The sequence below is a fragment of the Myxocyprinus asiaticus genome, chromosome 49 (assembly GCF_019703515.2).
Source record: "Myxocyprinus asiaticus isolate MX2 ecotype Aquarium Trade chromosome 49, UBuf_Myxa_2, whole genome shotgun sequence".
Classification (NCBI taxonomy): domain Eukaryota; kingdom Metazoa; phylum Chordata; class Actinopteri; order Cypriniformes; family Catostomidae; genus Myxocyprinus; species Myxocyprinus asiaticus.
This window is the reverse complement of record NC_059392.1, coordinates 5,261,142-5,288,031: the sequence shown is the minus strand read 5'-3', so window position 1 is coordinate 5,288,031 and position 26,890 is coordinate 5,261,142. Positions and strand designations below refer to the sequence as shown.

Below are 26,890 nucleotides of genomic sequence, written 5' to 3'. Positions count from 1 at the left end.
TCAGAAACAACATGTTGAGCTCAGGATGTTGGGTAAAAATGTATTTAAGGCAACAGCGTGATTGATTCAAGGACTGTATTTATTGTTTATGCAGGTCTTAAACGAATGGCCATAATAAATAAACCCCTGTACGCCACAGCAGGGCTCCGCATGGATCTGATTTGGGATTGAGTTTTTCAGTGCCGTCTGGCCAACAGTGCAAAATTGGCCGTCAAGTTCAGGTGTGCGGGAAATTATATTGAGCAATGTGCAGTGGCTGGGAAATCCAGGTTTCACAATATTGCCTGGATCAATATATGCCTCTCTTGACATCGATTTTGGGAAGAAATTGAAAAACGTGAATCAGAGGGTAATTATTTAAAGCATGACTTGAAGAGACAACTGCTGATTTCGATCACTTCTGGTGTCTGGGTAGGTCATCTTCAGTGAACTTTGAAGACATTCGTTTTTGTATGCTTCATTAATTTTCATCTCTGTTTTGCAGGTGTATGATTGCAGATGAGGTAAGTGCATTTTGCTTTTCTCACCTGTATTCCAATTTGATTGTTTCAGACACTCAGACTGTATTGTATGTCACCCTTGTAATGACTAATGGAAAGATGTTTTTTTGTATGTGCAAAGTATCCCTAAGTTTTAAGTGTGGCTTAAAAGTCCTAATAATTTTTAGGGCCACAGTACCAACTGTAATGCCAGTAATCGTTCTCGTTTTCATTACTCGCCTACAGATGGGTTTGGGAAAAACAATCCAGGCCATTTCTGTGGCATATATCTACAGACAGGAATGGCCACTGTTGATTGTGGTGCCTTCATCGCTGAAATACCCCTGGATTGAAGAACTAGAAAAATGGATTCCTGAACTCGAGCCCAGAGACATCAACCTGGTGGAAAGCAAGACCGACATAATGTACGATAACTTGACTAGTTTGACCAAAAATTTGAATTCTGTCATCATTTACTCGTTCCTTTGTCTTGTCAAACCTGAATTACTTTCTTCAGACATTCAATAAACATCTTCAAAATGGCAGATTCTAAATGTTAAATGTTGCGAAAACATCTGGAGAATGTTGTTTGAACATCTTTCATGCCCAAAATATACTTGTTCACGCAAGTACGTGAACATAAACGCTCTTAGCTATGCAAGCAAGATTTTGTGTGTTGTTGCGTACCAAAGTTTGTCAGATGTCAATTCATAACGCAACACAAAAACAAACTGTGTTCTCAGTGTTGCCACAAGGTGGCGTTATAGTGGGCATTTGCGTAAACTTTCTTAATTTAGGGTAATTTTTTCTCCCAATTTGGAATGCCAAATTCCCAATGTGCTTTTAAGTCCTTGTGGTCACGTAGTGATTCGCCTCAGTCCGGGTGGAGGAGGACAAATCCCAGTTGCCTCCGCGTCTGAGATCGTCAAGCCGCGCATCTTATCACGTGGCTTGTTGAGCGCGTTGCCACGGAGACATAGCGCGTGTGGAGGCTTCATGCCATCTACCGCGGCAACCACGCTCAACTCACCACACGCCCCACCGAGAACGAACCACATTATAGCGATCACGAGGAGGTTACCCCATGTGACTCCACCCTCCCTAGCAACCAGGCCAATTTGGTTGCTTGGGAGACCTGGCTGGAGTCACTCAGCACGCCCTGGGATTCGAACTAGTGAGCTAGCGAACTCCAGGGGTGGTAGCCAGCATCTTTACCACTGAGCTACCCAGGCCCCCCCTAATTTGTTTCTTCTTAAGGTTTTCACGAAATGGCAGGTTCTAAATCGTAAACGTCATGAAAAAATCTGAAGAATGTTGTTTGAACATCTTTCATGCCCAGAATATACTTGTTCACGCAAGTATGTGAACATAAACATTTCTAGCTACGCAAGAGTGATTTTGTACGTTGCATTCCGAAATTCGACAGATTGATAGCGCAATGCAAGAAGAAATTAGATTCTCAATGTTGCCACAAGGGGAGCTATAGTGGGCATTAGCGTAAACTGTCTTCTTTTAGGGTCAGTTTTGTCTTTGAGATTTTCGTGAAAACTTTTGGTAAATGCGAGAGGTCCCGGGTTCAGCACTCTGGAAGTCAAGTCCACCGCGCGTGGTGAGTTGTGCATGGAAAGCCACGGTGGATGGCGTGAAGCCTCCACGTGCTATGTCTCCACGGTAATGCGCTCAACAAGCCATGTGATAAGATGCACGGGTTGACGGTCTCAGACGCGGAGGCAGCTGAGATTTGTCCTCCACCACCCGGATTGAGGTGAGTCACTACGCCACCACGAGGAGCACATTGGGAATTGGCCATTCCAATTTGGGAGAAAAAAAAACATCTGGAGATTGTTGTTTGATCATCTTTCATGCCCAAAATAAACTTGTTCATGTACTTAACATTTCTAGCTAAGCAAGAGTGTTTTTTTTTTTTTTTTTTTTTTTTTTTTTACATTTATTGCATTCCGAAATTCGACAATGGCAATTCATAGCAAGAACAAATTGTGTTCTCAGTGTTGCTGCAGGCGGCACTATAGTGGGTTAGAGTGTAAACTCTTTTCTTTTAGGTATTCTTTTCAGTTGTCTCTTTGAGGTTTTCGTGAAAATGTTTGGTAAATGTTGTTCATCCATCAGGCCCGAAACATACTCAAGTATGTGAATGCAAATGCTTCTAGCACGAGCTTGATATTGTGCATTGTTTTGTTCTGAAATGTGTCAGACCACAATTGATAACGCAACGCAAGTACATGTTAAATTCTCAACGTTACTGCAAATCGCACTATAGTAAACCCATCAGGCATAAAACATGCTCTATGCAAGTGCACCAATGCAAACACAGTTTTGTGCATATTACATTCTCAGAGTTGCCACAAAAAGCGCTAAAGTGGGCATTTCTTTTAGGGTCAGTTTTCTCTGAGATTTTTGCAAAAACGTTTGGTAAATGTCATTCGAACATCCATCAGGCCCGAAACATACTCTGTATGTGCATCTTCAAGTATGTGAACGCAAATGCTTCTTGCACTTGATTTTGTGCGTAGTTTCTTCCGAAATGTGTCTGACCACAAATAGCAACGCAAGTACATGTTGCATTCAAAGAATTACTGCAAAGAGCACTATAGTGGACATTAGCATAAACCCATCAGGCATAAAACATACTCTATGGAAGTGCACCAATGTAAACACTTCCAGCTACGCAAACTCAATTTTGTTTCATTCAGGTGTGTTTCAGGCGGCAATTAATACACATTGCATTCTCAGCTTTGCTTCAAAGACATTAGCGTATACTTTCTTCTTTTTGGGTCACTTTTCTCTTTTAGGTCAAAACGGCATGACTGCCGTCATGGCACAGCAACAGTTTGAAGAGAATCTTACTAAACAAATTAAGGTAAACCTAGCTAGCTGAATAACAACATATCCAGTTTAATTGCTCAGATTTTTGAAGGTATCTCTATCGCCTCCTTGAGTACTGAGGATTGTTATCGCAAGAGCAACTCAAAAACACACTTTAAGAATGTTCAGTCGGACCGCACGCTTGTAATGCATGTCCAAGCATTCATATTTGCATACTTTTGTAAAGTATGTTTCTGGCCTAAATGGCCGAGACATTTTATCATGTCAAAAAAGTGTCTTGGCAATTGATCGTTTTAGTTCGTTTTGCATTCTCTGAGAGAAAGAAAGCGAACATTGGTTTGTGATTCATTCAGGTCCAGTGGACCAACCGAGGGGACGTCTGTCTGCACTGTTGGCCGAGAGGATTTTTGCTCAAAATTAAAGATTGATTCTTTCAGACTGTGTCTAAGTTTAATCATAGTGGCAAAATTGATTCATGAAATTTATGATTGAGTTTGACTTTGCAGATGGCTCAGGAAAAAGAAAGAAATCTCTTGATTTTTTTTTTCTTTGTATCTTTCTTTTATGAGGAGCTTTAAAAAAGTTATGAAAATCATGTTTGCTGATATTTTTCAGCTTGTAAAAATGCCTTCAAAGAATGTAAAATCTTGTGTTCAGACACTACAGAATCATAGCACATTGCAAATTATACCACAGACACAATCAAATTAGCTACGAATGTTCATGGGATACAGCTAGAGCTGATTTTTCACAAAGGATGTTGGGATAGATTCTACAGCCTTATACGGTCATAGGGTCATGTTGTCTTTTTGGCTGTTATTGATGCTTCTAAAAAGAGGCACACAAATTGCTCTGTTTGCCCTGAGAATTCTGGCCCGGGGTTGAGTCGACCTGTAAAGTCGTTACCATGGCAACATCTCCCTCAGAGCTTGATGAAGGCCTGTCAGTGCAGTGAATGAAATTTTAACTCTAATGGCTTATAGTGCAGAAATGGAACAAACATAATTTCTCTTCAGCATACGGTTGGAATCTTTTCACAGTCTGTAACGGGAAACTATGCGGCTAGAATTCCTAAAATGCTTTTATGGCCTCTTCAAGGTCCTCTTTGCCCTTTTCAATAAAGTACTTTAAACTAAGGATTCTACATTTTTTTTGAAGCATAGAGAAATCTTTTTTCATAGAAGTGTAGACAATCTGGACAGATTTGTATGGTACTACATAACATTAAGTTACTCTTTACTGAAAGCTTAACTTTATTTATCAGTAAAAGTAAAGTTTGTACGTATTTCCGAGAATGTTTGGTAACTTTACACAGTCTGCAATAGGGAACCATGAGGCTAAAATTCGTACAATATTTTATGAACTGTAATAATGTCTCGATACCAGTTGTATTTTATTTTATTTTTGATTTGTATTTTTTTGAAGAACGTGTACAAGTACCGATACTTACTTTTTGGTCCTCGCCGAAAACGATATCTGTTTCACCCCCCCCCCCCCCCCCCAAATACCATTTCAACAGTTTATTAAATTTGTTTCATCAAAATGGTGTCTAAATAAGTGAATTAATTAAAACGTTAATCAAATTAAAATAGAACACTTCATTAAACATTGTATTCTTTTTATCAAATGAAGTGCTTTTATACAGAACCTCACAGTGCAAATCAAAATACAACACGAGTTGTTTTTGTCAAAAAAAAGTGCTGCATAACAGAGCATCAACGATGTGAGCTATTGCTTAAATAAGATACAATTACTATTTATATATTATATTTAGTATATATAATATATATTTAGTAGTAATAGTAGTAGTAATACAGTGAATATTACATAACAATACAGTAATTAAATAGTTTTGTCATACTGTTTTCCATTTAAATTGAGCTTTTATTTTGGCGGAAGCTTTTATTTTGAAGCCCTTTCCATTTCTGTGTGTTTTTGACGGTAGCTTCTCACCTCCAGAAAAGCAGGTCGCAATGTAACCTAACGTGATATTTAAACCGCAAAAGGCTGCAATTTAATTAATAAATATGTAGTCTGTATGTGCTGCGCGCATACAAATTGAAGCGTGCAGCACATGCAAACTGTATATATTTATCTCATTAAATCGCAGCCTTTGCGGTTTAATAATCTACTAGGACATAACGTGATTTTAATTTGTGCGCTGAATGTTTATGGAATGACATTCATACATCAGACATAACATTTTTTGTGACCCAATATTGGTATCAGGAGATCCATAGTTTTATGTATCATTGATGTACCTTTGCCCTTTCAAATAAATGACTATAAACTATAAGTGCAGTACTAAAATTATTTAACGGTAGACAAATTGCCTTATGCGGCTAAAATTGGTACATTGTTTTATGACCTCTTTACTCCTCTTTGCCCTTTTGAATAATTATAAACTAAGTATTCTAAATGTTTTTGAAGCTTAGACAAATCTATTTTGATAGATTTGTATAAGAGTAGACAATCTAAATATTGTTTTGACTTCTTTTTGCTTTTTAGTTCGTAAGTTACAGAATTTTTAAAGTTACTCTTTGCTTAAAGCTTAGCTTTGTTTCGTACTTAAAGTGTATAAAGTATAATTTATATTCTGTTACTTTTAAATCAAGATGAAACGGCATTCACAACGCATTTACCTTTTGTAATAAAATTAAAAGAAATTCGAGTTCGGCTGCTGTTTTTACACAGTTATAGGAAACAATGAAGAAAAATTGTAAACAAATTTAAAGTTGTAATTTATTACAGAATATTCAACAGGGAAAAAAATTTAGGTTGGTACTTGATTTTTATTTTTTGGTATTTGATTGTTTAGTGACAAACATATTATTGGTTAATATTTTTCGCCACCTGCGGGCTTTGTTACATCAGCAGAAAACAATACAAAAGTTATTGTATTGTGAAAACAAAACCTTTTTCTTTAGAATAATGCACACTGACTAATAGTGCACAGAAAGACCTGGGAAATTAAACTGAGAAAGAAAATAGGCTATTTTGATTTTAAGTTGACAATGTCTGAAAACTGGAAAATGCTGCCTCAGAGGCTGTGTACGGAGGTACAAACTGTTCTGAGAACAGGTACATTCATACAATCACTGTTGGTTAAGCCATTAACTGATATGGCAGTAAGCAGCTGCCTTAGCTTACGGATGCAGCCATTGCCTTTAAATATAAAGTCAAGAAAATCTCATTTTATTTAAAAAATAAATGCTATTTAAAGTACTTGAATTATTTTGCTCATTTTAAGTAATAATAGTTTACACTCTGTTTGTTTTGTAGGAGTATCGGCACTAGTAAAGTGACTATTCTTGGATATGGGCTGCTCACCACAGATGCACGACCCCTGCTGGAGGCTCTGAACAAACAACGTTTTGGCATTGTTGTAGTGGATGAATCCCATTACCTGAAGTCCCGTAATGCAGCTCGTAGTAAAATACTAGTGCCAATCATCCAGAATGCCAAGCGTGCCATACTTCTAACTGGCACCCCGGCGCTGGGCAGACCAGAGGAGGTACTGCTTCCTCCAAATCTGTTTGTCATTTACTTTGATTTATTAAGCCATTTGGTAATATGCAGCATGGTTCTGTTTGAACAAAACCAGGAGATCCTGTCATTAGCTGAAATATTTCCCACCCTACACTCATCGCTCATGTCACCCAAAATTGCAATTGCGATAATATCATAAACTAAAAGTTTTGATAAGTTTCCCCCTGAGTATTATTACTAAGTTATTAAAATCATTTATTTTACCATTGTACACACTGTAAAATCCTCAGATTATCAAATTATCCTCACATAGAGTTCTTGTTCCTGTGCAACAGATTAGTTACATTGCGAATAAACATCTATAGTCATTCTTATTTCTTTCGTAAAGTGACAGCTCGAAATTTGTCACACTGTTAATATCTTGCTGGTCTAATGACCCGCTTGCAGTTAAATTAAATCAATCAATCAAATAAGAGATAATTTTCAACGTTTATCCTTTTATACGGTGCGGCCCAGTAATTTGACACCGGTGTCGTCTCTGTCATTTGCGGATAAGCTGATTTTTCATCCTGTTTCAGGTGGGTTTCTTCATCTTGTTCTGTTTGCCTCGATATTATGCTGGCGTGGATGTTTATATAACCCAGTGACCCTTAGCAAGATGGCTGAATATCGGTGCCAAGGGGTGACATTGGTAAAAATGAGGGGATTTAAGTGATTTTGGAGTCAGAGCTCTGAATGAGAAGTGAGGACGCCTCTTTCTCTCTTTCTATGGTCTCAAAAGCACAGCGCTCATCTCTGCTGTTATTACTCTGTGCAAGCTACAGATATTACTGGCACACATGGACATGCTTTTTCACACTGTTCCTGTCTTTCCCTCTTCTTCACCCTCTGCCCCTCTATTTTACACCTTCTTTACTTTTTATATCACAAATGTCTTTCAATCAAACACTCTGTCATACAAGTTTCAGACCATTTTTTAACGCATTGGCAAGTAAACCGAACAAACTTACTCTAATTTTTGTGACCGGAAAAGCAAAGGAAATCTGGGTTTGAATAACTGCTGTACACAATCATAAGAACTATCAGAAACCTTGCAGTAGACAGCATATTTAATTTGGCACAAGCGAGAATGAGGCTACAACAATATGTTGTACTGTTGTGTACCCATGTGTTGATTGTGGGCCATTGATTGAAAATACGTCTTTCTACTAATGTCCCCTTGGGGAAAAAACATAGTTAAACTCTCGTAGACCTTAGCCAGGATGAGCGCTACATATAATTTGACGCGATAATGATGGTGCAACAATATGTCGAACTGTTGTGATTTTCAAAGTTTCATGAACAAAGCATCTTTCTACTAATTTCCAGTGGACAAAAATCTTTGGAAAACATAGCTGCTAAACTCAAATTGAAAGAATTTTGAATTCCTGTGTAAATCATTTGTAATATCATTCTTATGAACAGAATGAATTTGTGTAAATCATTCTACTTCTAAGAATGGTTTTACGAACTAACTACTGTGTAAATCGTTCGTAAAACCATTTTTACAAGTAGAACAAATTACGGTGTAAATCATTTTTAAAATGGTTCTTAAAAGTAGAAAGACAGTGTAAATTGTTTGTAAAACCTTTCTTACAAGTAGAACGGATTGCTGTGTAAATTGTTCGTAAAACCATTCTTTTTTTTCTTTCAATTTTGGAATTCCCAATGCGCTCTAAGTCCTTGTGGTGGTGTAGTCCAATCGACTCACCTCAATCCAGGTGGCGGAGGACGAATCTCAGTTGCCTCCGTGTCTGAGACCGTCAACCCGCACATCTTATCACGTGGTTTGTTGAGCGCGTTACCGTGGAAACATAGCGCGTGTGGAGGCTTCACGCTATTCTCCGCGACATCCCCACACAACTCACCACGCGCCCCACCGAGAGTTAGAACCACATTATAGCGACCACGAGGAGGTTTACCCCATGTGACTCTACCCTCCCTAGCAACCGGGCCAATTTGGTTGCTTAGGAGACCCGGCTGGAGTCACTCAGCACACCCTGGATTCGAACTACTGTGTAAATCGTTTGTAAAAACCACTCTTAAAGTAGAATGAATTACTGTGCAAAGCATTCGTAAAACTATTCTCACCAATGGAACAAATTACTGTGTAAATTGTTCGTAAAACCATTTTTACTAGTAGAACGAATTGCTGTGTAAATCGTTCGTAACACCATTCTTTTTTTTATTTTATCTCCCAATTTGGAATGCCCAATACACACTGCTTAGTAGGTCCTTGTGGTGACGCAGTTATTCACCTCAGTCTGGGTGGCTGAGGACAAGTCTCAGTTGCCTCTGCTTCTGAGACCGTCAATCTGCGCGTCTTATCGCGTGGCTCGCTGTGCAGGGCTACAGACTAAAAAAATGACTAAGAGCCATTGGCTTCTAAACTGAAACATCAAGGAGCCAAATGGCTGTTTTTAGTCACAAATTACAGAATTGCTCGATTTAGACTGCTGTTCAGAAGAAAAGGAAGACAGCTGATAACCCATTTATCAGGTTTAATAAACAGTGTATATAGTTGAGAAGATAATTTTGCATTCCCTTTTTTCTCATAAATGTTCACACCCCTTTCATAATTTATACAAATATAAGAGATAAAAGATTTTTTAATTTAAATCTACATTACAGATAATTACATATAGTATGCACATAGTAGTTTGTTGTCTTCTTGAGCATCAGTGAATGTTTGCACCTTGTGTAATAGTTGTGAACAAGTCCCTCAATTGCCCTAAGTGTCAAAAGCTTGATCTCATATATATATATATATATATATATATATATATATACACACACACACACACACAACTGGTCAAAAGTTTTGAAACACTTGACTGAAATGTTTCTCATGATCTTAAAAATCTTTTGATCTGAAGGCATATGCTTAAATGTTTGAAATTAGTTTTGTAGACAAAAATATCATTGTGCCACCATATTAATTTATTTCATTATAAAACTAAAATTTAATAAAAATAAAAAAGTTTTTGAAATTGATGACTTGGACCAAATAATAAAGAAAAGCAGCCAATAAGTGCCCAACATAGATGGGAACTCCTTTAATACTGTTTAAAAAGCATCTCAGGGTGATACCTCAAGAAGTTGGTTGAGAAAATGTCAAGAGTACATGTCTGCAAATTCTAGACAAAGGGTGACTACTGTGAAGATGCTAAAATATAACACAGTTTTGATTTATTTTGGATTTTGTTTAGTCACAACATAATTCCCATAGTTCCATTTATGTTATTCCATAGTTTTGATGACTTTACTATTATTCTAAAATGTGAAGAAAAAAATAAAATAATAAAGAATAAGTGTTTCAAAACTTGTGACCGGTAGTGTATGTATATACAGTATATACATTTTTTACAATATTGCCTTAGTCTTTTACTGTTACCAGATGGCCCAGACACAGAGAATACAAGAGTGCAAATTGAATGAAATCCCATATGCAGTTTATTGTGTTACTCCATTCCCAATCAGTAATTACCATGAGGACAACAAGTGGCACACAATACGGGACTTTTAATTATAAAGAAGCCAGAAATACACATGGGACTATTATTTTGAAATGTCTGCACTCCCAGTTGTGAGCTCACTGATGGCTGATTTGCTGAGAAAGTGAATCTGATACAAACTGCTAACCTGAGCTCCTGAGTTCAAACCCTCAGTTCTTTTTGGGTGATTCATGAAAAAGATCCAGTTCAAAAGAGTCATCTGGCCATGACTCTCTCGCGCTGGGTTTGTTGTTGCGTGCGGTGCAGCGAGCTCGTCAGAAACAGATCGCGCTCTATAGATGTATTCAATAATTCGCAAGATGATATCTGGTGAAACCGCATATGAACACATGCAACCCGACTGTCACCAATGGTGACTAGATTTTAAATTATAGTTGATTTTTGGTCGACCATTTATTCGCAGTCTGGAGCCCTGCTGTGCATGACACTGCAGAGAGTCACAGCACGTGGAGGCTCATGCTACTCTCCACGATCCAAGCACAACTTGCCACGTGCCACATTGAGAGTGAGAACCCCTAATCGCGACCACGAGGAGGTTACCCCATGTGACTTTACCCTCCCTAGCAACCAGGCCAATTTGGTTGCTTAGGAGACCTGGCTGGAGTCACTCTGCACGCCTTGGATTTGAACTCACGACTCCAGGGGTGGTAGTCAGCATCAATACTCGCTGAGCTACAAAGGCTCCCAGTAAAACCATTCTTACTAGTTGATGTATGTTTAAATCGTTTGTCAAACCGTTCTTACAAGCAGAATTAATTACTGTGTAAATTGTTCATAAAGCCATTTTTACTAGTAGAACAATTTGCTGTGTAAATCATTTGTAAAACCATTCTTACTAGTTGATGTAATTACGGTGTAAATCATTCAAACTGTTCTTACTAGTAGAACGAATTACTGTGTAAATCGTTCGTAAAACCATTCCTAAAGTAGAACTGTGGTGAGCAGGGCAGAGCTGAGCGGCGTCTGGGCAGAGCAAGGCCGGGAAGATAAGTGGCAAATGACTTTCACCTGTGTGCCACACCGGTCTCACGTTCCAGCGAGGGGTGGCGGGAGTACTTAAGGAAGAGAGATAGTGGTAGACGGGAGAGAGAGATGCGTGAAGCTGTTTGTGTGTATCTGCATGTCAGTGTGGTGTTGCTGAAAAGCAAACCTTTTGTGTACTGCTGAAAAGCAGCCTTATTGTGTGCGACTGAAAAGTGTAACAATAAATGTCTACGTGTCTTGTCAAGCCGGTCCCATGCATCCTCCTTTCCACGAACTGTTACACTGGTGCCGAAACCCGTGAAGGAAGGATGCGCCGTCCAAGGAGTCCTCACCGCTGACTGGGGGTCGCGACACAGAGGGAGTGTTCGATCCGGTAGCACTGGAGCCCCGCATCAACCGGTAACCAGAAGGAACGGCTAAGGGGTCCAGTGCCGTGACTCTGTGTCACGGACGGAAGCAGGACAGCGGGCCGAGGACCACTCGATGGCGTATCTGGGGCCGGCGAGGTCCTCTCTCTCTCTTGCTTCTGGCGTGGTCCCTTTTATACCGCTCTTCCCAAGCTTACTGCAATTGGAAACAGGTGTTAGTCATTATCTGGCTCAGGTGAATGCACCCTTACCGCCTTCTCTCTCTCCGGACGAACGCTCGACCACGCCCCCGCTGCCACAAGAATGAATTACTGTATAAATCGTTTGTAAAACCATTCTTGCTAGTAGAACAAATTATGTAAATTGTTCGTAAAACCATTCTCACAAATTGAACAAATTACTGTGTACATCGTTCGTAAAACCATTCTTAAGAGCAGAACACATTTCTGTGCACATTTTTCATATAACCATTCTTACAAGCAGAACAGATTCCTCATTATAATGTTCGTAAAAGCATTGCTAAATTAAATATAAAGGTCTCAAACCTCCATTGCTACCCCTATTATAAAAATAAAACTCTGGACTTTACAATAGACACTGTTTCTTAATTCATCAATATAATCTCTGTTTGGTTTATACTAAGGGAACATAACATGCACTTTGAGACATGCTCTTAGAGGAAACACATTTGCATTTTATGAACTTAATACCTGATTTAATCAGCTTTAATCAGCAGAGTATTCGCTTCACACCTGCTATAAACAGAAATCTGCTGACGGATTATTAGTAAACTCTTTCATGATTGCATACAAGGTTACAAACTTATAAAAATGTTCTTCCAAGTTCTTATTTTTTCCCATTTGGAAGTTGTAAAGTTATATGTGTAGCTATGTTTTTCTTGTGAACATTGTTTGATATGTTCTGACATCTCTCAATCTTTCTCTCTCTGAATCTGTCTTTCAGCTTTTCATGCAAATCGATGCCCTGTATCCACGGAGGTTCGGAACCTGGAGCGACTACGCCAAAAAATACTGCAACGCGCATTACAAGTGAAAATCTTAACTTTCGTCAAATATAGTATTCAAATGACACATTGACAAAAAGCGCCATTAATGCCGACCATTTTATTTTGATACACGATTCAATAGAAAGCTAAACATGCCTTGATTCATTTAATTAGAAAACTTACAACTAGTTTTGTACTAAAGCTACTGTAGATGCTGTTTTATTGTTTTGACAGCCTTTTTAGTTATTTAGATTGTAACGATTCAGAGTTAGCTCAGACATGAATTATGTTATGATGTTGTGTGTGACACTTCAAAACATCTGAGAGTTGTTTTGTTCATTTCAAATCTACAGCAGAGAAATGAAATGACAGTGCATCACACTAGGGTCTCCGAGTACAAATTAATTTGTCATGTTGAAAACACTGCCACACACAAGCACACACTGATTCACACTTCTGTCAATCATTCCGATTGCTGCTGCTGGTAAATATACAATATTCAAAATGAAATCTCACATACACAAACGTTCAGGATTGATAAGGTCACATTAACATGATAAAACTTGAATGTTTAAGACAAATTAGGTGAAGATGCATTTACAGATATGTACCATGGTAACCATAGTTACTACAGTAATTGTTATTACAATAAACAAACATGCTAGCCAACACTGTCATTACAAAAAGAAATAAAATGACAGAAATATCGGACAGAAGCAGAAGTGACGTTTTGTGTCTTGCGCAGGTATTTTGGTACCAGACGTCAATGGGATTGTCGCGGCGCATCTCATTTGGATGAGTTACACCAGTGTCTCAGTGAAATCATGATTCGTAGACTGAAGAATCAAGTGCTAACTCAACTACCACCCAAAGTACGCCAACGAATTCCCTTTGACTTACCCAAAGACGCAGCCAAGGTACGCAATCTCCACTTCTTTCTCTATTTCTCTTTTGCTTTCTTTCAGTTAAATTTTAAATTAATTGTAATATTAAAGTTCTCCAGAACAACTTAAAGTGTATAGAGCGTAACAGTGCCCGCCCACTTTTTCAGCCGTCTGTGTTCCGGAAGTATTTTCCCCATTCATTTCTTCCATAGACTTTTAATGAAACAAACCAACCAGCTCCGAAGTGAATCACAACATCACAAACTTTGTTTTGAGATAAAAAATAGTATTTGAAAATCGGATATAAAGACAAAGGTACAAGGCTGTGTACTTACTGTCTTTCATGAGGACACAAACTACAATCCCATGAAGCATTGCAAATGATGTCATTGAATAATAAACTATAGGAATATATTAAACTATTAATATTATGTTGTTGATTATAAGTATAGAAACAATATATTTTACGTTTATTGCAAAATATTCTGATATGTACAAATATATGAGTAGTTTAAGGGTGAATGGAGACCGACTCGATTACGTCATTCACAGTGCGTCATGGGAGCGCGCGGTCGCACCGAGGCACGTTTCGCTGACCGCAGTTCTCTGATTGGTGGATTTTTCTCCGCTGTACCTTGGGTAATGGAGTTGTTTATGATGGATTCTGCTATCAGACATGGTTTTCAAACAATGAAGTTGAAATAACGCAGACGGATGGCTTCAACGGAAGCATATACAATCAATGAACAACCTCGTAGCTCACGGTAGGTCTTGTCTTTACATTTTTATAAGTTATCGTTGAAAATCAATTCATCTATGGGATAAATGAATGGGATTTTTCTTCCAGAACCAGACTGTTACCATGTTTTTTATTAAATTCTGTCATTTGCAATGCTTCTTGGGATTTTAGTTCATTCTCTTGTTAAAGACGTTAAATATACTATCTTGTACCTTTGTCTTTTTGTCCAATTTTCAAATACGTTTTTGCTTCAAATCTAAGTTTGTAAAGTTGTGATTTACTAGGAGGTTGTTGGTTTGGTTCATGGCTTAGCACTCTTTTATGAAGGATTTTATGAAATCCTTTTGGGTGGAAAAAAATTATTGGGAAAAATACTTCCGGAACCAAGATGGCTGAACTAGTGGGTGGGAACTGTTGCGCTTTATAGCCACAATGATAAGAATACATCAATTATTTAAAATTATATCAAATAAATTAATAATTAAATAAACTAATAATAATTAAAAAGAACAACAATATTGATTTCATAAAGAACAGGCAAAATAACAAGAAACTGCTAATCAATTGTATTCATTAGTTTATGTAGTGAATGGCATATTAGGCAGCTATTGTGACTGCTGTATCGCCCTCTCCAAGCAGTTTTTCATTGTATTCTCTCTCTCTCTCCCTCTCTTTCTCTCTCTCTCTCTTGTACTTTTCCAATCACTTGTTCTGAACTAAGAGAAAAAAAGTGGTTAAATATAGTGATTTACCCCAGTATAACCGCACCATACCTGTTGCTAGGCAATAGTATGCGATTAACACAAATTATCATTTCATCTCACTTGTCTCTGATCATTCTCTTTTATTTCCCTATAATTTTTTTTCCTTTGGCAACTGAACGAGCTGACAGTGTGTAATTCAGAGAAAAATGGATGTTACTAATCATCACATTCTGTTCCGAACCGTCGCGTTTAGCACGGCTCTGCTTATAATTGCTGTGTCTTCAAAAAAACATCAGAAGTGGTAAAAATTTGTTTTGCCTTTTTACGATATATATTTCTAGACATTTATGTTTTTGCTCTGAAATGGCATGAAAGGGTAATTTTTCTAATCAGAGGAACTATCATTTCAACAAAACAGCCATCATAGCCAAGTATGTTCTAAATATTTAATGTAAGAAGTAACTTGGTTAAAAAAAAAAAACTAAAAAAACTCCAGGCACGTTTTCCATATATTTTTCAGTAAATATATTTATTTACACTGATGAGCCAAAACATTATGACCACCTGCCTAATAAGCTGTTGGTCCTCCGCATGCCGCCAACACAGCACTGACCATCCGAGGCATGGACTCTACAAGACCCCTGAAGGTGTCCTGTGGTATCTGGCACCAAGACCCTTCAAGTCCTGTAAGTTGCGAGGGGGAGCCACTGTGGATCGGACTTGTTGGTTCAGCACATCCCACAGATGCTCAGTCGGATTGAGATCAGGGGAACTTGGAGGCCAGGGCAACACCTTGAAAACTTCATCATGTTCCTCAAACCATTCCCGAACAATGTGTGCAGTGTGGCAGGGCGCATTATCCTGCGGAAAGAGGCCACTGCCATCAGGGAATACCATTGCCATGAAGGGGTGTACCTGGTCTGCAACAATGTTTAGGTAGGTGGCACGTGTCAAAATTGACGTCCACATGTATGGCCAGACCCAGGGTTTCCCAGCAGAACATTGCCCAGAGCATCACACTCTCTCCACCGGCTTGTCGTCTTTCCATAGTGCATCCTGGTGCTATCACTTCCCCAGGTAAATGTCGCACACGTTCACAGCCGTCCATGTGATGTAAAAGAAAACGGGACTAATCGGAGCAGGCGAACTTCTTCCACTGCTCCAAGGTCCAGTTCTGACGCTCGCATGCCCATTGTAGGTGCTTTCGATGGTGTACAGGGATCATCCTGGGCACTCTGTACGCAGCAGTGTGCGATGCACTGTGTGTTGTGACACATTTCTCCCATAAGCATCATTTAAAATTTTCTGTGACTTGTGCCACAGTAGACCTTCTGTCGGTTCCGACCAGATGGTGGATAAGTTTACTGTGGATAAGTCTTAATGGTCGACTAGTCAACTAATCATCTAACAACAAACTATTCAATTAGTCTAGTATTTTTGATTCTTTGAAATGAAGTTTGAATTGATTCATGAAAATTAATGGGCTTACCAACTAACATTTTGAATGTTGACGTTAAAATCGGGGGCGCTTACGTTTAAATACGTCTTAATGCTCTCAGATTCACGAGTCGCAAAATTAGTGATCGCAAAACTAATCTAATAGCACACTCTATTATAGATGAGTCACAGTGTAGTAGTTTTTTAATATAAAAATGTGACTTATGTAAACGGCCCATAAAAAAGGTCCAATATGGGTCAGGTGAACCCAGCCTAATTGTATAGGGTTTCCTTGACCGATTTGTCGTTCAGGCAACCCAACGACTAGTCGTCTATGAAGTACTTAATTTTGCACATCCTTACTATTTATGAAACTTAATGACCAAATAAAGAAAAAGCACATTAAAATCATTGCGATATCCACAATGTTGCATTTTTTTTTAATCGGCAGCAAAATTCTCGCAAATATACCGTCAATATTCGATAAATCGCCCAGACCTACTTTCCACCTCTCTCTTTCTCATATGATTATTTTGTCTGTCTGTCTCTCTCTCCAAGTAATGAGTGTGTGTGGGCAGGATTGCTTGAACAGCACATTTTGAGTGTGTGTGTGTCAGATTTCTGAAACACAAAGAGCAGCTCACCTGCTGTAGGACCTCATAAATCATCTTCTGTCAGCACACACAAGCTCACAGCACACGCACGCACACTCGTACACACACTCAAACATACACACACACACACACACGTTGGACCAGTGGACAGATGTTCAGCTTTCAACCTAACCCAGATTTTTCTGGATAACATTTAAAATGAATTACCCATGTTATAACAAACAAATGGGCAAAGCAAACATAGACCCTGCTAACTTGGGCAGATATTAAATTTGGTGATCTGTGTTACTGTAGACTTTGTTAGTTTGAACCAGTCTGGCCATTCTCCATTGACCTCTCTCATCAACAAGGTGATTCCATCCACAGAACTGCCCCTCACTGGATGTGTTTTGCTTCTGGCACCATTCTGAGTAAATTCTAGAGTCTGTTCTGTGTGAAAATCCCAGGAGATCAGCAGTTACAGAAATACTCAAACCAGCCCATCTGCCACCAACAATCATGCCACGGTCGAAATCACTGAGATCAAATTTTTTCCCCATTCTGATGGTTGATGTGAACATTAACTGAAGTTCCTGACCCGTATCTGCATGATTTTATGCACTGCACTGATTGACTGATTAGATAATCGCATGGATGATTGTTGGTGTCAGATGGGCTGGTTTGAGTATTTCTGTAACTGCTGATCTCCTGTGATTTTCACACAACAGTCTCTAGAATTTACTCTGAATGGTGCCAAAAACAAAAAACATCCAGTGAGCGGCAGTTCTGTGGATGGAAACGCCTTGTTGATGAGAGAGGTCAACAGAGAATGGCCAGACTGGTTCGAACTGACAAAATCTACAGTAACTCAGATAACCACTCTGTACAATTGTGGTGAGAAGAAAATCACCTCAGAATGCCATTCTGAGATGCGGGTTGGCGCTGTTTGGCGGCACGAGGGGGACCTACACAATATTAGGCAGGAGGTTTTAACGTTGTGGCTGATCTGTGTAAATACTGCTAAGAGCCGTTTTTTGGATAATGTTACTACCATGGCAAAACCATCGTTTTCTTTTTATTATGTCTTAAAACCATGGTATTGCCATGGTAACATATTGGTTTTTGTATGTGGTACCAGAATAGTATTTTTTGGACATGGTATCATGGTAATTGTTTGGATTTTGGACTTGGAACCATGGCAACACTACCACGATAAAACACGATAAAAATGTTTTTTGGACGTGTTCCAAAATAATACTATTATTTTGGACATTGTACCATATTTTTTGGGGCATGGTACCATGGTAATACCCCGGTTTTTAGACATGGTATCAGGTTAATACCGTGTTTTTTTGTTTTGGTTTTTTTTAATGGTTTTTGGACATGGGTACCACTGTAATATTATGGTTTTTGGACGTTGTAACATTGTACCATGGTAATACCATGATTTTTAGACATGGTACCATGGTAATACCCTGTTTCTGGGCATTGTACCATGATAATACATGTGGGTTTTTTTGTGTTTTTTTTTTTTTTTGGATGTTGCAGCTTGATAATATTTTGGTTTCGGGATGTGGTAACATGGTACCATGGTAATACCATGTTTTTTTGGGCATGGTACCATGGTAGTACCTTGATTTTTGTGGACATGGTACCACAGTAATATGGTTTTTGGACATGGTACCATGGCAATGCCATGTTTCTGGGCATTGTACCATGATAATACATGTTTTTTTGGATGTTGTACCTTGGTAATATTTTGGTTTCAGGATGTGGTAAAATGGTACCATGCTAATACTATGGTATTTGGACATGATACCATGGTAATACCATGTTTTGGGGCATGGTACCATGATAACATGTTTTTTGGAAATGGCACCATGGTAATATATATATATATATATATATATTTTTTTTTTTACATAATACCATGGTAGTATTTCGATTTTTAGACGTGGTACCACAGTAATACCACACTATTCTTTGAAGAACCTTGGAGTATGATGTAAACATCATGATATGAATTTGGTAATCATTCAGTAACATGGCATTACCATTTTAAACCATCCCTCCACCGTAATGCCACAGAACTTTTTTGTAAAAGGTATATATCTCTACATTTCTTTTTCTATATACTGTATTATACATCTATTTATCTTCCCCCTCATTATTAATAGCAAATTATATGTAGTGAGGATTATAAAACAGCCTCTGGGTGAACAACTTTCAAGGGAATAATGGTCGTGTGTGTCATTTCAACACTCTACTTCATTCTGTGCTTGACTTCCTGTCATTGTGACGGCCAAAACCTGCCAGCACCTCACGAATAGTGCAGAACGTTTGTGTGAAGAGAGACCGGCAGAGAAGAGTGTGCATTTGTTTTAGGGCCAGGAGTGTGTGTGTGTGTGTGTGTGTGTGTGTGTATGTGTGTGATTTATAGTGCTGGTACTGTGTGTTTCCATCTTCTCCCACTGCTGTCACTGTAGCGCTATAATTGGGCAGGTCACATGACCCAAGGAGTTGTTCTGCAACTTCAGGGAATTGTGTCGTCTCTACACCTCTCACTTTCTCTCGTTCTCACCATCTTTCTTTTATTTTATTTTTTTCTCGCTTCTTTTTGCCAAACAGAGGGAAAGTAGGACAGTTTACTATATCCTTAATTGTGCCATTCTTTTTTTATTCATATTGTCTCTCTTTCTCCATCTCGCTTTCAATGTAGACATTTGTCTTGGGTTTTTTACATACTGTATGTTCAGAGACAGCATTTTGATTGTCAGCTGATAAAGGGATAGATCACCCCAAAAAATTACCTCTCAGAATATCCTCTCAGTTTTTTTCTGTGCAATGAAAGCAGAGCTTCAAAATGACAATACAAGACTTTAAATGTATCATAAAAGTAGTCAATATGACTTGTGTGCCATTTTCAAAATCTTTTGAAGCCATACGATAGCTTTGTATGAGAAATGGATGATGATTTGATTGTGTAAACAGGGCTAATATTTTCTCTTATGTAAATATTGTAATAAAGGATGTTCTACTTAAATTCTCTCTCTCTCTCTCTCTCTCTCTCTCTCTTTCTCACAGGAAGCGAGTGCTAGTTTTGAGCAGTGGGAGCGGTTGATGAGTTTTCAGAGTGAGAATCAGTTTGTGGAGGTGATGAGTCTCATCACACACATGTATAAACAGACCGCCATTGCCAAGGTACAGTACTGTACGTGTGCTCAAAAATGTGTATCCTTCAATATGTTGAATATCTGTAGACCTATATACTGTAAGTATGAATTTGTATGTGTGGTCACACAGGTGTGTTTTTTGTGTCCACGGATTAAACAGATTGTGGATGCATGATAAATCACTCGCATATGTGACCAAATTTTGCACTGTGTGACTATTTGGTGCACGTTGTTTGCCAGAATTCTCTGATTGGTGGATTTTGGCTCTACAGCAGCATGGATAGTGTAGTTCTTCACCAGGAATTCTGCTATTAAGCAAAATTTTTAAAGATTGAAATAACTTGGATGGATGGCTTCAACAGTAACATACCATCAGTTAAAAAATCTGTGCTCATGGTAGGCCTGTTATCGTTGAAAATCAATTTGCCTATGGAGAACATTTTTTATGGGACTTTTTTTCCCGTAACCAGACGGTTACGTTCTATTCTATAGGGTTTCCACAGTCATGGAAATGAGAGAAATCTGAAGTCATCGAAATGTCTATAGTAAATAAATATTTCATGTTAAACTGTGAAACATTTCATTGGCTAGAAATTGCTCTGTGAGTGCGGTCTATAAAAAATGATTTTGAAAAACCCTTATCCAGTCATTTTTTTTCTTTTTAATCCCCTTTTCTCCCCAATTTTTGGAATGCCAATTTCCACTACTTACTAGGTCCTCGTGGTGTTGCGGTTACTCACCTCAATCCGGGTAGTGGAGGACAAGTCTCAGTTGCCTCCGCTTTGGAGACCGTCAATCCGCGCATCTTATCACGTGGCTCGTTGTGCATGACACCGCGGAGACTCACAGCATGTGGAGGCTCATGCTACTCTCCGCGATCCACGCACAATTTACCACGCACCCCATTGAGAGCGAGAAGCACTTAATCGTGACCACGAGGAGGTTACCCCATGTGACTCTACCCTCCCTAGCAACCGGGCCAATTTGGTTTCTTAGGAGACCTGGCTGGAGTCACTCAGCACACCCTGGATTTGAACTCACGACTCCAGGGGTGGTAGTCAGCGTCAATACTTGCTGAGCTACCCAGGCCCCCCTTATCCAGTAATCTTGAATGACTGGAAAAGTCATAAAAAATTGGTTGAAAGTTGTGATTAATCGCTGTTAGTTACAGCACCGTCAATGCAAGCAAACCCCTCCCCCCACAGATCAGGCTGTAGTGGAATAGTCCAAGGTTTTACGCGACTGCGCAAGTTCGTTAACAGGTGAAAGCGCGCCACACCGTTAGGACAGTTTCGTATGATTTCACTGTATTTAACTGTTGCTAGTTTGGTTTGCATTTGTGGTGAGAAATAAAATAAACGTAATTATCCTAGTGGGGCAGAGAAAAGGAATAAAAAGGGAGGAATCTAAAAAGTTTATCTCAACACTTCCAAAGGTAACATTGTCTGCTAAATGAATAAATGTTAATATGATATATTTCAGTGAGTGTAGGAATACTTTCTCCATACAATTCCATATAAAAATAAAAATAACACCTTTAAGGGAAAATCTAGGTAAATGTGTGTTATTGAAGAGGGCCCCATTTCTGTACTTTGCCCCGAAATCACTTAATCCGCCCATGTGTTCAGGTAAAAGAGACAAAATAAATAAAAAACAGTGCAGAAAAAAGTTTAATATTTAAGATTTAGTTTAATATTTAGGGTTAAAGAGACGAAAGACTGAAAATTCTCTCATCATTTACTCACCCTCATGCCATCCCAGATGTGTATGACTTTCTATCTTCTGCAGAACGCAAAGATTTTAAGAAACTTTGAAGCTCCAAAAAGCACAAAGTCAGCATAAAAGTGATCCATAGGTGTTTTAATCCATGTCTTCTGAAGCGATCTAATCGGTTTTGTGTGAGAACAGACCAAAATTATGATCTCAAACTTGATTACACTTCCTAGCGCCATCTACACTCTGCAAAATAAATAAAATAACAAAAGCAGTTAATTGTGCAACCAAAATCCCAATAATAACTAGAAAAATTAAGATTTGGTGCATTACGGGGGACTTTCAACTTTAAACAGTCCAAAATACACCGGGGACTCTTATTTTGAAATGACAGAGACTTGGTTTACTTGCAATGCTCTATATGCAAGGAATTACAAAATTACGCTTTTTACAGGATATATATTCACCAGATGAAGAGTTTATATGGATATGTTTCACCAGATGAGGTTTGTTGATGAGGAATAAAACAAATTTGAAAAAAGAAACTATCAGCATGGATTTTTGCCGATAACCGATAGTTCCAAAAAGCAACTATCGGCACCGATTAATCGGTAAAACCGAGATAGATATATATATATATATATATATATATATATATATATATATATATATATATAGACCGATAAAACCGATATATATAGACTGCAATGGCAAGATGTACATTAAAAAAGAAGTTACATTTTGATCTGTACTCACCCAAAACTGAACAGATTGCTTCCGAAGAGATGGATTAAACCACTTATGGATTACTTTTATGCTGCCTGTATGTGCTTTTTTGAGCTTCAAAGTTCTGGTCACAATTCACTTGTATTGTATACAAAGATGAAATATTCTTCTACAAATCTTTGTGTTCAGCAGAACAAAAGTCATACACATCTGGGTTGGCACGAGGGTGAGTAAATGATGAGAGAATTTTCATTTTTGGGTGAACTGTTCCTTTAAGAGTTAACCCCAAGTATGAGCAATTGTAAAAGTGATACTTGCTTAGCAAACATTACTAATAAAATGATAAATCACAGATTGTTCTGTAAAACAAAACATTTACATACTAGATCCGCTTCTGATTATACGCAGAGCAGTATTTAGCTTACGTAACAAGATGTTAGATATCAATTCAAAATTCTGTCGAATGCCATTGAAATAACAGCCATCTGCAGTTTCCTTCTCTCTCCCTTTCGTTCTCTCTAACGATGAGGGACAGCATGATATCACCGCTAACGACCACCATGGCAACCGGCCCTTCTGTTATGCACATCAAACACCATGGCATTGCCATGGGAACAAGCTCCGGGAGGGGGGGATATTACCATGGTGCCATTTCCAAAAAACATGTAATCATGGTACTAGAGCCGCGACGACCTTAACACTGACCTTTTTGATTGGTGGACACTTTTTTCTTTCTTTTTCCTGTAGATCTCTGGATTTAACAAGGTGATTTTTTTTTATGAGTTCACCCAGATGTGACCTGCCATAACTTTTTGCGATTCTGCATCACACAACTTTTACACTGTGGTACAAATTACACTTTGCTCGCTTTGACACTGGTAACTCTTTACAATAAGGTTGTATTTATTAACAGTGGTTAATGCAGTAGGTATGACGAACTAACAGTGAACAACAATTTTTACAGCATTTATTAATTTTTGTTAATGTATACATTTACTAACTATTTATAACAAATTTAACTTTTAATGTAAAGAATGCGTTAGTAAATGCAGAATTTAACATTTACAACGATTAACAAATTAAGTTGATGTTCACTGTTAGTTCATGTCATTATTATTAACGTTAGCAGGAATAAAACCTTATTGTAAAGTGTTATCCAATCTTTAATGTTACGAGGAAAAAAGCAATCATTTGTCGTCGGCAATCATTCATACACACACATTCTGAGAAATTAACGAAAAATGAATGGCATGCGCTTATAGCGTCATTTATTTGTACACGTTGTTTGCGCTATTTTTTTATTTGGTAATGGCGCAAACCAGATATATGAGATATATTATAATGCTCTTTATCATTGTTATAATTTCTTCAATTATTGATGCAATGATCGAAAGAAAATATTCGTAAAACGATGGAAATAGCGCTGAGTTTTGTGAATAAGGCACAATCTATAATAAGTGTTAACCCTATAACGCTGTGTGTATCAATTATGATACACAATGTTTGACGGCTCCTGTTTCACTCTCTGTTCAAGCTGACGAGCCAAACAACCTATGGCATGTAATAGTGTTGTCAAAAGTACCGGTACTTCGGTACCAAGTCGGTATTGAAATAAAAAAGATGTAACGATACCAGTGATTCTACACTGTAGTACCGAGCACTGACACACGATTGCTTTCAAATGCTCACACGCTTATTTGAGCATGTGCTCTGTTACTCCATTTACACTGAAATGCACAACTAATCAAATTAAAATCGTGATATGTCCTAGTGTGATTATTAAACCACGCAATGCTGCAATCTTAGTCTGTATGAGCTGCATGAGCTTTAAATGAATGTGTGAAGCAGACCGCTCATACACTGGAAACTCCACAGACTATGAGAATCATTCGCGTTGTATGCGAGATGACAGAGCAGAGCACTAATCCACTCTGAAGTGTTATTTTTATATAATTTATATAATTAAATCATAACATTTATGCTTTAACGAGTTGCGGATTTAATTTATGCAAAAAAACATATTATCGCAAAAACAATGTGCGAATAAAGCCGCGTTTCTATCCAAGGCTGTTCAAAAGGATGAAATCGTCACTTCCGGAGAAATTGTAGCCACTGTGAGTGTTTTATTAATAAAATACTGGTGGTTTAGAGCACGCAGACAAAACACTCTAAAGAACTTTGTCTCATGTTTGGGAGCGACAGTGTGTCACACACTTCTGGCAGAGCTATATACAGTATGTGCGTTCATCCATCCTTATGACTATACCGTGGTGGATCTATAATATATTTTTCAAAGTGTCAGTAAGCCTTCTGTTCCGTACAGTTCAAGTTTGAATTTGACTTATTTGCTCTGCAAACTCTTTGTAGGCTTTGGATTTTCTAGACACCGTTATTTCAGTGACCAGAGCAACATTTCAGATGTGATGATTGGCCCACTGTTATTTAGTCACATGACCTTTTTGATGCGCATCTTTTATTCCTAACAAATTCAATAGGAGTTTATTCGGTCAATGTATTTCCATCATAGTTTATGCGCATTTTGGAGATTTATTCGCATGTTGGTGTTTCCATCCAGCAGTTTTTATGCGATATCCCAAAATGCGCATAAAAAACGCTGATGGAAACATTGAGCCATGTAGCAAACTGTTTATCCGGAGAGGTTAAACTTCCATCAAAAACGCACATCAAAATAAAAGCACGATTCATAATAAAAGCTAAATGCTTGAAATTGAAGAAATTGCAACAGAATTACATTAGAACTGTATAGTAAAATGTAATCCTCACTGTAGCAATAATAATTATTATTATTATAATAATCCTAAATAATGATTAATGAATAATGATTGTATTAATAATAAAAATTAAGCAATATATCACAAGCAAGAGTGCTTTTGTACTAAATAAATGTTTGTTAAAAAAATGCAATGGTATGTTGCAAGTAATTGTTCTTTTTTTTACTTGTTAAAAGTTTTTAAAAGTTTAAGGAAAATGTTTTGGTAAGACACCATTTTGATAAATTAAATTAAACTTTAAAACATGGAAGTCTGAAAAAAAAAAGGGAAAAAAGGATTTGGGGGGAAAATAAAACATATTTCAGTAGGGCCCTGCTTAAAAACAAACAAGTGATAGAAACACTTGAAGGAAACATGCATATCTTTTAATGTATTATTTACATTGAAATTTCATTTAGGCTAAACTGGTGTGTTCAGTAGCACATTATCATATTAGCAAATTGTTTCTGTGGTATCGAGAACTGTGAAATTTCACTGGTTTCGGTAACGACTACTGAAATTTTGGTACCGTGACAACACTGGTATGTAAGTTTCACATGTATATGGCACCATCTAGTGGTTATTTGTGAAAAAAGTGGTTTCAATGTTTATATCAATCTATTTAAAATGGTGGCAGACTTGTGCAAAAGTGACTCTTATGATGGGATAAATGACAGCTTATTTTAATAAAGTAAAAGTGACAGTAATGATTATATTGTTACTGATATTTTAAAATGAGTATTTGCTGAATATAAGCAGCTTGTGCTTGGTTAAAATTTTGAATATTATTTTATTGAAAACCCCCCATTGAAATCCATGTATCAAATATGATACAACAGGCTCTTGAGTTATATCTCTCAATAACCATTACATTTCATTCATGCCCACCACAAAAAAAAATATCACAGAGAAAATTCTGACTGATACATTTTATAAGATATATTTAAAGTGTGTACTAATATTTCTGTGTATTTTCATATATGCAGTGTGCTCTGTCATTGTAAAGATCTCATTAATGTACATTACAAGCTATTATGATGTCATCTTACCATAAGTTCCTGAGACCCAGCAAAAAAAGTGCATAAAATACATATGATAAAAATTGTTTATTGAAAAAAGAATATTTTATTCATATTGTATTTGATGTGCTGAATTGAATTGTGATGCATTTCAGTCCATATTTACAGACCAAGGAGAGGAAGTTGTCATGGCCAAACTCTCAAACATTTGGTATCTCTGAAAAGCCCATGAAGTCCTCTGATAATACCCCAAGATTTAGCATGTATGGGATAAGAAAAACTTAAATGACAAATGTCTTACACAAAAATGAATTGCTGGGCCTCAGGAGGATAATGAACTTTAAAGCCTATTTCTTTTTATAGTTTTGTCTAATGGCACTAAAAACAGTTTAATGTAAAAAAAATAA

General features: G+C 37.7%; 1 protein-coding gene across 3 annotated transcripts in view; it reads left to right on the top strand.

Moving 5' to 3' along the window:
• zranb3 (zinc finger, RAN-binding domain containing 3) overlaps positions 1–26,890 on the top strand; it is a 78,712-nt gene that overhangs the window by 16,530 nt on the left and 35,292 nt on the right. For all 3 annotated transcript variants that reach the window (XR_007896641.1, XM_051693172.1, XM_051693171.1), the window contains 6 exons: positions 485–503; positions 726–904; positions 6,606–6,837; positions 12,682–12,767; positions 13,470–13,641; positions 20,166–20,282. Coding sequence is in view for 2 of the 3 variants with exons in the window: in XM_051693172.1 (XP_051549132.1) it covers positions 485–503; positions 726–904; positions 6,606–6,837; positions 12,682–12,767; positions 13,470–13,641; positions 20,166–20,282 (805 nt within the window). In the remaining variant the exon portion in view is untranslated. The remainder of the gene's footprint in view (positions 1–484; positions 504–725; positions 905–6,605; positions 6,838–12,681; positions 12,768–13,469; positions 13,642–20,165; positions 20,283–26,890) is intronic.